This window comes from Pecten maximus, chromosome 13 (assembly GCF_902652985.1).
Source record: "Pecten maximus chromosome 13, xPecMax1.1, whole genome shotgun sequence".
Taxonomy (NCBI): domain Eukaryota; kingdom Metazoa; phylum Mollusca; class Bivalvia; order Pectinida; family Pectinidae; genus Pecten; species Pecten maximus.
In genome coordinates, this window is record NC_047027.1 from 33,991,961 (window position 1) to 34,005,041 (window position 13,081).

Below are 13,081 nucleotides of genomic sequence, written 5' to 3' on the forward strand. Positions count from 1 at the left end.
ATGGACAGTCTGCCAGTCTACACAGGTAACACTGGTGCAACACAGAGACAGGCGCGGTTCAAGTTGATAACTTATATACGTTTATTTGATTTTTAAAAGATGTGAAATAAGAACAAACACTGTTTATATTTTCGTGTATGAATGATTTTATTGTTTTACCTTGGCAAATATTTTTGTTTGTGTATTTTACTTGTTTGATCTTTTTGTGAGTTTAACTCTATTGCAATGTTAATAAGCCCTGATTTGTCCAGTATATGGAACATATAAAAAGAATTACTTTAGCTCTACCGAATAATAGGGCACCTTGACATAGAGGAGTCTATCTCATCAAAATAAGGAATCTTCAAAGAATTACTCACCTGTCCTCTGTAATTGTATTCATAGTTGGACAGATACTATATATGTTTCTAAATTCACTGAAAGAGGAAATAGCTCTAAGTTCCTGTAATTCTGTATCGATAACTGACTAGAAACTGTAAATGTTACTAAATTCATTGAAGGAGGAAACAGTTGTAAGTTCCTGTAATTCTATAATGATAACTGGCCTGAACCTGTACCTGTTACTAAATTCACTGAAGGAGGAAACAGCTGTAAGGTCCTTTAAAATTTGCCAGATACTATTAATGTTACTCAATTCACAAACTCACAACTAAATCAACCAAGACGTATATCAACTGTCTTCTCTAATCTCCACTCATGACCTTGGTCAAATACCTACCCTAGTAATAGTGGTATGGGGAACCTTCGCTATACATATCCAGGGTGTACCTGGGTGTTTAGTATTTTTCTTGATAAACGGTAGATTTATAATCTATTATTTTGCCTATTCGTCCTTGTGAGCCATCATCGGGTGCGCTACGCTTCGCTTCACTGATTACCGTGTGGTATGTGAAGCGAAGCGTAATGCAATCGACCGTGGGCATCAGAAAATGGTAGAACACAAATTAAAGTGTAACTCGTATAAACGTTTAAGTATATCCTGTTTCAGATATGAATATATCGGCGAAGAAACATTTTTGGATTGTAACTCAATTAATGTGTTTTGATATTAGAAAAAAATCAGAATAAAAGACATTTGTGTGGTAAGTCTGTTGTTATAGAAAATGTCGTTATATTGTTTTTTGTTATAACTTGTTATTTGACCTTCAGTACAACATATGATTAATAATCTATATTTTCACACGATTTTCATTTCAAATATCAGAAATAAATCACAGTCATGGCAGTAACGCTTAATCTGAAACCAATAACGGTAAAGCAAGAAATTGCTACGTAGGTTGCTATGCACTTTGTACGTAATGACTGTTATAAATAGCTCTTTTGGAAAGAATAGATAAGGAGTTTGAATAATAACTAGCGCCCGTTGCACCACCATGAACAGATAAACAAAGATATTATGCAATCTCCAAACAATAAATAAAGATAATTTAAAAATGATAGATATTTATGTATATATATACAAATAAATAAAAAGTTAAAAAATAAATAGATACAAATTACAAATGAATGAATATAAATAAATCCATGAATCAAATTGTTACGAGGTTGGGGTTTATGTAGTGATGAATTATTTTGGAATGTCTAGGACGTGATGTAAGGCACGGTAAGGCGGGGAATTCCCCCTATAAAGTACCCCAGTATACCCGGATAACCTTTGACCTCGTCTTATCTACCTGTTTATAGAGCCATAGTTTGTCCATCATTACAAAACACCTGACCTTACTGGAGATCAACACAGTTTTAAAGTACTTCACCATGGACGGGCTTGCTGTGTTTATTATCATCACTGGAATAGTATCACAAGCTGCAGGTAAATAGATATAAAACATATTCTACTTATAACACTGTGGTTAACATATCTTAACATATTCGGTAAATGACTCTTACTATTCTCTCATTAGGTTGTATGATTAAAACTATTATTACCTTGGTTTGAAGTCGTTGTTTTGAGCTACTCTTTTTTAGTTTAAAATTTTATGTTCGAATTTTATTTAATAAGTTGACATCAATTTCTACAAATCATTTTGTGTTAAGTACTTATGTTACATGTAATGTTGAAAAAACTTTTATAATTCAATACATACCGGAATGTAGATATATAGAATTTCGCATTCAGCAGTACTTTATCATCAATGAATAATTGTTAAGTATCTATTGATTCAATAAGTTATGAAATGTAATTGACAAATGACAACAAACATGAATTTTCATAAAATCGATGGCTATTTTCATCTCTTCCTTTCTGTTTATATAATCTCGCCATTTTGAAGGTTTAAATATAGACACGTACTACTTAACGAGGCACGATTACTTCATATAGGTAATGACTTTATATGCTCGTTACCAAATAAGACTATAAAATAAAACTCGTTGTCTTCGTCAATTATTTAATGTGTGGAACGTCAAAATGCTCAAGCGTCATCCAATTAATTTTGGATATTACTTTTCTCTCTAAAATTATTTTAAAGACGTTCTATTAATACACATTGAAATATTTCAGGCCTTTTCCTAACCATCGAGCCTCACAAGATACAGTACATTGGGGGAAATGACGTCACGATCCGTTGTGGTCTTGGAAAGACTGATATCGAGACAGTTGGATGGATGCAAATATCAAAACAAACTTTATTGATGGAGAAGAGACCGTATCTGTTGCTGAGAGTGATAGATGGTACAGGGCCAGAATGGAGTTCTGGAATCGACGATGAAAAAATGGACGAAAAAGCATCGGTGAGCTATTCGACAGTACCATTAGAAGAAACCTATTTGGAATTTACTCTACATCAGATTGAATGTGACGATGGAGGTGTATATTCATGCGAGGTTTCAGGGACGAACCAGAACGGAAGTGTGATAAAGGAACATATTCGAGAGGAACTCATTGTTTATTGTACGTATCTTATTATTTACATGACTCTTTTTTGTGTATCTATATTTTGATCTTATTACACGTTACGTTTTAATGACGCCGAGAAATATTAACAATTGTCAATAATTGTTATTTTCAGAAATATTCATTAATTGGTATTCAATCATAACTTTTGTTTTTATATGAAGCTTTTGGACAAGAGCCAACTATAACTTACTTCTCGGCCAAGGTGCCTAACCAGGAATTGATTGTGGACTCAGGTAGTGAGGTTACGCTCCTGTGTAACGGTCTGGTAGGCAAACCTTCCATGCCAATAACTTGGTACCAATACAACGCTAAAGCGGGAGCGTTTACACAAGTGGAGGAAGGTGTTAGTCAAGGTAAGAAACATTCATAAACAAACTTACATCACTCAAAAGTTTGATATTTTATTACATGAATGCCTGCTATCCTCAAAGATAGTACAAATCAATACACGGAGTTCCTCACAATAATCACAGTAATATAACGTAAATACACTACATAATTAACCACCTAAATAATAAAACACCAACAGGAAGACGAGTGGAAACGATATTGACCTGTAATATCAACCATTGTACACAAAATTAAATGCTGGTTAAAAAGTACCCGGTACAGTACATAATGCACAACCGGTGTATATGAAAATAAAGTTTGGTGATTACAATCAATTATAAGATGTAATGAAGACGTAAATGAATTTTGATATGTTCAGATTTTTGTTATTATGTATATTTCACAATTAGATATATGCTTTATATTTTGAAAGGGTATGTTCATTGACATTTCATATTTGAAATTGAATCCCTATTGAAAAGAATATTTTTTTTCATTAATGTTACTAATATCGTTATGAGGTTTCTGTAAGGGAAACAAGATATTCAAATTATTTACCAATCGTTTATTTAAAGAAACATTGATGGTTGAAAAGAACAGTATGTGTTCTTACAACGGGAGCAGCTACCTGACATTTACTGCGAGCGGTTATGAAACAGAGGTCACATTTAGATGCGGTATCGGTCAGAGGTTTGATACCATTACCGTGATAACCACATATACAGCGAGGAGAAGTTGTGAGTAAATCATCATTATAAACATACCTATCTTAGCGATATCTTAGTTTTGAACATTCATTATCGCGCTTATCAAAGTTTATTCTTACAATTTTTCTAGTAAATAGCGTATTTGCGCAATATCAATATCTTTGTATGCGATTTTGATAATTTGGTAATAAGCTGAAATTAGGAGCGAAATAGCAAACACATTATTGTTATATATTCTGACCAGGTCATATGTGTATATCACAGTTGTAAGCGAAGCAAACATATTCTATTGAAAGAAATATAAAAATCCACCTGCCTATATCCTATTCATTTCGATGGAGAATATATTTCGGTACATGAATGTTAAATACTATGCTTCATTTCTGTTAGTTAATCGGATTTTCGGAGACGAAAATGTTACTCCGTATCCAGACTCCAGTGCAAACAATAGAAAGGAGAAAGGTTTGTTGTGTTTTATCTGACATTTTTCAACACATAAGGTTTCATATTCTAATCATATAGAAGGAATCTTGCATTATTTTTTATAATGCTTCTTGCTTATATAGTAAGTTATGAAATAATTAAATAGATCAATTTATTTTTCTCCAAACTTGCAAATAAGTTCATTTGTGTCGAAGAATTGGGATCTCATTACAATCACACCATGTTTAAAAAAAAAACAAAAAAAACGCACAGTAAAATATGTCAGCTCACTGCATGATGTATTGCATGATTTCATACACTATTTTGTTGTTTTGTTAACCGTTTTTATTGTCATATGTCATTAAATATAATTTAAAATTTACCATTGGCTATATTAATAACACTGACACACATTCCAGATATATATATATCATACTTTTATTTGGACCAGTACAAATCGAGCTGAAGTGGGAAATAAACTTTCGCATATATATGAGCAGGTATTAGGCAAATAGTAGCAGAATCTAGTCTTTTCGAATTTCTTCGAAGTTCGAAGACAACTTAAAACCTTTCTGTACGCATGGTGCCTGGTCATTTGTCTGATGAAGATTACAGCGTACATACCATACTAGTGCTGGCTGTATTTTACCAAAGGTATTGTATTTTGTATACAAAACAATACAGAACATGACAAACATAATGACATTTTGTCATGCCCTTATTAATATGCTACTATTTCATTTCTTTACAGGACTGCTACTCAGCATTAACCCTTCAAAGGTGCAGTATCAAGGCGACTTTGATGTCACAATAAAATGTTCCATTGGAGATTTAGCTGATAATCTAACAGAATTCGGATATATCCAAATTCAGAAAGAAGGTCCTGTTTCCTTGAAACGTCCCTACCTAACACTTCGCCGAACAAATGGAACCGGGCCAGAATGGGGAACTGGGATAGATAGGGTGAACCTCGAGAGTAAAAGCACAGTGACGTACCGGCGATATCCTTTAGAGGAACTCTTCATACAAGTCACGCTACATAGGATGGAGTGTGATGACGAGGGAATCTACACGTGTGCTCTGTTTGGAATTTATAATGGACATAGCATGGAAGTGAAGACTAAGAGGGAAGAGCTATCGATATACAGTAAGTAATGTGATGTTGTATGGATAATCGTTATAGGTATCAGCCTATCGACACAATATGTCATTTTAAAGGACAGTGTCTCCTTTATTGGGATAATGTTAAGTTAAACTTCAATTAAACATTGTGTGTATGTAGCAACCTGATATTTGATCCACAAACCTCTCGTTTGACTGAACAATCGCCTCAAGTGAAGGAGTAGTGACGTGATCAAAAAGCCTTTACAGAAGGTGGAAATATTGAAACAGAAGTCGTGTTAAGGCAATACCGTAGTAGGTTTACTGTTAATGCACTCACATGGAATATGAATTGCGACACCTAGATTATAATGTCATGATAGTAAAATCGTGAAATTTTTTTGTTAGAAAAGTAAAAAGGTAAAATATAATAATATCAATCTATCACAACATATGTATCCCTCAAATATCAATAAACTACTAACATATAGTTCCCCTTATCTCAATATATACTACTATTATATATTTCCCTTTAATAAAGAATATACTACTTATATATAAATCCCCTTAATATCAGTATATTAAGCCACTATGCATTTTTCTTGTAGCGTATGCAGGCGAACCACAAATAACAGTAGATGGACAAGTGTACCCTAGCAAGGTAATCCATGCTTATCCTGGCACCAATCTCACATTGACGTGTTCCGGACCCGTAGGTAAACCACAAGCGCCTATACAATGGTATAAATACAATATGATGTCTGGAGCCTACATCTACACGACGACTGGAACGAAACCAGGTATGTAATTATATACAATGGTTAGTTAATTATCTGCCTTATCACAAAAAAAAAAAAAAAAAATTGGGGCCGCGGTGGCCGAGTGGTTAAGGTGTCCCGACACTTTATCACTAGCCCCCCACCCTTGGGTTGCGAGTTCGAAACCTACGCCGGGCAGTTGCCAGGTACTGACCGTAGGCCGGAGTTTTTTCTCCGGGTACTCCGGCTTTCCTCCACCTCCAAAACCTGGCACGTCCTTAATGACCCTGGCTGTTAATAGGACGTTAAACAAAAACAAACAAACCAAACACAAACAATACATCGCCCAGGGGGTGTTGTCCGAAATGAGAATATTAAATGTTTTCTAAATACAGACCCCCCCCCCCCCCCCCCCCCTGACAGGACTGCATTAACTTGATAGTTCTACCAGTAGGACCTTATTCGCGGGTATTCAATTTCGCGCAACCACGTCCTGTTTTCATTCTTCTGTAAACACTTATTTACATGTTTGTGTATATAACTGTTCGCTTCGTATACATCTTTGCGCTATATTAGGTACCTTGAATACAGCGACTCTAAATCATCCGCGAATATTACAAGAACGCCTTTTGTTTGCAGCAACCCAAGCTTAAAATGGTGCTTATGTCATTATTTTGATACGCCTTCTAATGGTCTGATCGAAGACCTTTAAAAGCTGTATGTAAATATTTTTTTTGTATATAAGTGTATGAGGAAATATATGCAGAATCCATTTCAAGCAAGAAATCTCTTTAACTAAGATAACGGCATAGTTTTAATGCTGGTGGTTATAATGTAAAACTGCTTGTGAAATAAATTAACGAATTAATGCGTTTCACCACGAATAACAAAATTATATCAGTTTGAATCATTTTTGGTTATAATAAGACTGCATTTGAATCAGGAATATAATTTTATTAATGTGTCATTTGAACAGATACATCCACTGATTCAGCTTGCATTCAATCTAAACTTTGTTTTGTTTTTAATAGCATATCTGCATTTTACATTTACCGCTACATTGATTAATCACATAATTCATCTTGACCAGTAACGCCACCTGTCGCGTCATATCCGGGCCAAAATTATACGGTTATGCTTAAAAAAACCCACATATTTAGAAACTACAGGGCACTTGAATTCAGAGTTATACTCTCTCATGAATGACCTTGATTTTTCTATTTTTAGAAACCATTGACTTACCTATTGACCACCTTTGTCGATATACTGGAACGTCCACCATGACATTTCTGACGACTACGTTTGAACAGGATGTGACGTATGAGTGCAAGATTGGCGCTTTTGCGGATATCATTACCGTTATCGTGGATGGCGGTTCGAATGGTAAGTAGTCACAATTATCTTAAATGGATTCGATTGGTTCTTATTGTTTTGCACGCACAAACAGTATCATTGTGCCTACCTGAATTTAGTCAGCATTATAAACAGAAGTCCCCCCCCCCCCTTAGCCATAGAGGTTAAACTATATACGTAATATATCTATATTCCATATATTCTATATTTATACCGCAATATATCCAAAATAATATCAAATAAATTCGAACTGCACAAATCTTTGCCCAAAGGCATGTTTATCCATTCCCTGCTATTAATACAATCAATGATACCATTATGATACCACTCTCAAGCCGAGGGACGCGTGGCCGTGTGGAGGGAGGGGGATACATTTTGTGCATACCTGGCACACTTGCAAAGATACTTTAAGAAAAATGACAACTAGGACAATATCAATATGATGTTAATCAATATCCAGTTTTCAATAATTTACATATTTTAATTTACTAGTAAAATGAAAACATACATGTTATCACGTTGAAGTAAATCTGGACAAACGAAATTTAGTATTGGGTGTAAAGAAAATCATTTTTGGGGATTTGTTTTATTCGAATAGGCATCTTTATCACGTATGTGTTAATTTCATACATTTAGATATAGGGCCGTTATACAGCCGCCAGAAACAGTTAACAGCACGCCAAGGTAAGATATATTTTGTTATACGCTGGTATATTACAATTCTATTTCGGTTGAATATACACGTCTGAATACAATTAAACGTGTGTACATATGTTTGCTAAACACATATGTTGATAACATTATTTTTAGTATACATCTATATGTTCCTGATACAGTAAGAAAGCATATCCTTGTGACATTGTGTATTCCTAAAAAAGGTAATAAAACTAATCTCTATGACGTATATATCTTTCTTGGTAAAATATCATGAAATTATGTATTTGTTTTCAGGAATCAATATTGCTGAGTTCCACAAAGGTTCGCGTGTTCTGTGCCTCATTTTAGCAGTGCTGGTTTGGTTTAAAATCAGGAATTGATCAGAGTCCCTGACAAGAATTGTTTGTTGATTATTTTGAACATATTTATGTCTTATTATATAATGCTTTATAAAGCTTTGTTGATGTGAAAATGACAATGATTAATTTAAAAACTTGACTTAAGCCTAGGTTTTGGGGTCTTTGAAGAAGAAGCAAAACCATGTTGTAAGTTTGTTGAATATCAAAACATCCATCTTCTTTGTATACAGTACATTGTATTTAACTTAGTTTTTAAGGTTAACCGATATTGGTGTTACATTAACATCAATGAAATAAGCAATGATATATTAATATCGATGCATTACGCCTATAACGCCGAAAATCAATAATACTATCCTGATATCAAAACACGATTTCATATGTTTTAAAAGATATTCCACACATTTTAGAAGATTTCATGATTTTTTTTGTGAAATCCTATAACCGTTTCTACTTATATTCCTATTGAGATCAAACGCCTATAATTGCATATGAACAAAAGTATGACATTTGATTTGTGGTAATTCTGTATAGATCTGGCTAGATCGTTTTAAGATCCTGTGAGATTTCCGTTTTTGATCCCCCGATCCGTGATATCAAAGTATACCCTTGATGATTTTTAAAATAACTTAGCTGTGAGTTTGTCCTCATGGACATTACACGCTCTCGAAAACTACATCTAAAACCGCTTTCTCTGTCTCAAGATGTAAGTTGTCAAAAATGACTGTTTTACTGTCTGTAAATAGTCAGTCGACAATAGGCTGTTTGTCGATATAGATATATTCCAATATGTGACGACATCATTAATATGATAGTCGACTTGGGCCAGTGTGTCGAGAATAGGCATGATCACACTTGTATAAACACATTTTCCCTTTGTTTAGATACAGGCTGTTGGCCATATTGTTATGTGTTTACTCAGAACAATATTTCATTTAGAAATGTTGTGCGTAGTGGTAACTTTCCGTATGCACTTGAGTAAACACACAACCCGGCACTTTACTTTTGGCCACGAGATTATTATAATGAGAATGAATGATTAATAGGATTTCGGGATATGTTTTCATGAAAATCATTTTTAAATCTAACATTTCGCGATTTCTACCTTCACGCAGCATATATGTAACTTTATATGTTTATTACATTGATGAAATGAATAATTTTAATAGACTGATTTATTTTGTGACATAATGTGCTGCGCATAATTGTAGACACAAATAAAAACAATGATACAAGTAAAATAAATCTTGTTTTCTTATATCTTTTTTTGCGTTTTCAGCCTAACATTCAACTCAGGATTGGAGTTTACTCATTGTTTGGACAATTCAAAGTAAGGATGTCAGTTGTTTATTCTAATCTTCATTTTTTTTTTTTATAAATGACAATTCAGAAAATAACAAAAAAAAAATCAAAAATCAAAAATCAAAAATCAAAAACAAAAAACAAAAGCAAAAAAACAATAACAATAAACACTAAACAACAATAACAAACTCAAGCATAAGGGATGATGGTAATCTACAGAAACAACGGTGTCTGCAGCATGGTGGTGTATTACTACGGATGACAGCGCATGCGCCTGATAATATATGGAATGCTTCAGGTAAACTTTTACCATCTCTGACGATATAAAACAAGTGAAATGGCAGGGAGATATGCATCCTGATTCCTGTATCTAATGATAATGTAATGGTGTTTTTAATGATGATCCAATCAATTAAAAGTATCTATTGTCCTTCGATATCCATTTTATGTTGTCGACAAATGCATTGTTTGTTTGTCAATGACCTGCAAATTGTACATAATATTGGTATAAACACTACTCTTGTACTTACTCATAGCCTACGGGAGACAACTCCGAATCGTCACGACAAACCATTACGATTTACAGATTCCATGTCGTATATATTTCCTTTTTATCAATATTTATGATATAAATGGTTACCCCACTTTTAAGGATGGATAAACACAGTTTATGCAATTATTTGTATTAAGATAACTTCAGAAGAAAACTTAATGCTATTCAAAATTGAAATCCCTTATTTATTAAGTTCGATGGCATTTCCAAGTAGAATAAACTGTGCTTTTAATGGCTTACATCGTTATTGTATATATACTAGGCTCTCTTCATGGAGGAAGAACCTGAAATAGAAACCTTCCGGAACTCCTCAACTTCAAAATCAGCTTTTTTATGATGCATTGTTTTCAAATGTCACAGAACCTATTGACCGTGAAGAGCAGATATTACCCGGATAACTTCAAATCATAGACACTACATACTTTCTAAAATTAACCGCTTATATAGATATTTACACCATGGCGTAGCCAATAGGTATGACCTTATATACAGAGGTGCAGGCAGATTTATGTTTCTTTACTGTTTGTCAATTTTCCATTTTTAGATGGTAACATGCCGAATTTCCGATCTAAGTGGTACTTTTATGACACAGTAGATTCGATATCCATTGACGTGTCCCCAAATTGAATCGACTACTGGCACAATCTCATTAAAATCTAGATGGTCATTTTCACTTCCCTACATGAACATCTAACGACATCGCATAAGGGGTCCATTCTGGTGACCTTTGTCATCTCAATATTTCCCTTTCAGGGCGAATTGTCAATTTGAACTCATCCATTCTTCACAACATGCATCTAGGGTAACCATTAATAAAAATAGGCTTTGTTTATTCTTGATTACATATTGAGTCAACGACTCGTCTTACATGTGGTCAAGTAAAATGTACATTATTTACAACCTTTTCGGTACAGCATGTATATATAGTAGCCATATGTTTCGTTGGACGAAAAGACTTGAAACAAATTTACAGATTATGCAAGCTATGCTATCTAGTCATACTATTTTGCACATAAGAAATTCACTTCCAAGATTCTGTAAGTAGTAATTTGATTGGTTAATCCATAATGTCACCCCGACGTGACCACTTATGCGATGTCGTTAGAGTCCATGTAACGTTGTGAGAATGACCATCTATATTTTGATAAGGTTTATTTTAACACTTTATGGTTTCGAGAGCTGTAGATTGATGCGTGGAGAGATCTACTATTTGGATGTTATATCTTGTTTCTGTGGTACAATCTGCATATTTTTAGAAATGTTCAATACTAATTGAAACACGGCTTCGTCCTCATCACCCCAGTTTCATTTCATTGCATTGCCTGGATTTAGCATAATAAGCTTGCATTGGCGAAATATAATATGATCCCCGATGATACAGAAGTTACATGCGATTTTAGAAAGCCCTGTTTGGTTTTGAACTATCATGACGTTTTTTTTTTTATTCTCTTGTCAATTTCATCATTGGGGATTTATGTATGTACCGTGCAGAGATTTAAAGGCGAAATAAGACATTCTTATTGAAAATTAATATGTTTGACTAATAAATGGTACCAGTCTTTTTGTTGAATAATTTTTTATAGTGATTTTCAAATCTGAATTCTGAATGTTTATATTATATTAAGTCTAAGACAACAACACCAACGCTTGTGTATATTGCGGCGTGAAGTAGATGATTTGATACACCTTTAACACAGAGTGTATCCCTACATTTGCCTCGGTAAACAAATGAAAAATTACTTCCGTACGCAAGTTACAAGTCTATATTACCATAAACATAAAAATGCTATTACGTGTACGTAGTTGACCTTTCTCTTCAACTCAACGCGTCAACTTAATGTAAATGACAACATACCTGAAGCAATAACACAAGGTGTCGTACATAGGGCAATGTAGACATTACAAACAGGACAGTAACGTAAGAAAAACTAAATATACAATGTAATATATTCGTCATCTTAAAGTCAGTTTGGTCCTGATCAATCATTGAGAAAATCAAGTATCTTGTACACATTAAATGTTGTATTGTCGGATCGGAATGTTTACTTCGAGTTAAACGGGATTCCCGATTATCAGAGTTCGGGAAAACAACGCTTGCGTTTGTATTGATGCAAAATTTAGTTTGACCATATAATCCATTTTACACATTCAAATTTGTCCTAAAGATCAGCTCCGTGTAGCACAATGCTAAAACAAAGAATATATGTTTCTGTTTACAACAAAACACATTCAAAGTACATATGTATTGACACAAAGAGACGAATATAAAGGCTTTATAGATATAAATTTAGTAAAAATTAAAGCAGCAAATGTCGAATAATTAATCTAACATATGCTTTATGATTGTACATGGACCTCTCGATGAAGATCCTCTGTCCTTTCAGGTCACCCTGGTTATTTTAGTGTTCTGTAGGGACAGGGTTTAATTACGAACTGTTTTTGACCTATAAAAGCCAGACGTGTTTGAATTTGTTAGGGTAAATCAATATGAGAACTTTAAATTATTTAAGAATACCACGTATAAACACATATAAAACACGTATAAAACACTAAATACATATTAAACACTAATTATGTATAAAAGACGTATAAAGCAAGTATAAAACACATACCAAAACACACAAAAATACGTTCAAAACTCG

At 33.8% G+C, this 13,081-nt stretch overlaps 1 protein-coding gene across 2 annotated transcripts; it reads left to right on the forward strand.

The window, feature by feature from the left end:
- The first annotated feature begins 1,711 nt into the window (after positions 1 to 1,711).
- LOC117340779 lies at positions 1,712 to 9,842 on the forward strand. 2 transcript variants are annotated; one of them, XM_033902551.1, is made up of 10 exons: positions 1,712 to 1,810; positions 2,501 to 2,890; positions 3,058 to 3,249; positions 3,802 to 3,963; positions 4,324 to 4,395; positions 5,108 to 5,503; positions 6,066 to 6,257; positions 7,443 to 7,598; positions 8,205 to 8,252; positions 8,520 to 9,842. In XM_033902551.1, the coding sequence occupies exons 1-10, from the start codon at positions 1,756 to 1,758 to the stop codon at positions 8,603 to 8,605; spliced, it is 1,749 nt and encodes a 582-aa protein (XP_033758442.1). In that variant the 5' UTR covers positions 1,712 to 1,755; the 3' UTR covers positions 8,606 to 9,842. The 2 variants fall into 2 exon arrangements, with proteins under 2 accessions (XP_033758442.1, XP_033758443.1); XM_033902552.1 differs by having other exon boundaries at positions 8,211 to 8,252.
- Positions 9,843 to 13,081: the final 3,239 nt, after the last annotated feature.

Coding starts and splice junctions, on each gene's coding strand:
- LOC117340779 (XM_033902551.1), top strand. CDS start 1,756: ATGGACGGGCTTGCTGTGTTTATTATCATCACTGGAATAGTATCACAA. Junction 4,396..5,107: donor AAACAATAGAAAGGAGAAAG/GTTTGTTGTGTT, acceptor ATTTCTTTACAG/GACTGCTACTCAGCATTAAC. Junction 5,504..6,065: donor GGAAGAGCTATCGATATACA/GTAAGTAATGTG, acceptor TTTTTCTTGTAG/CGTATGCAGGCGAACCACAA.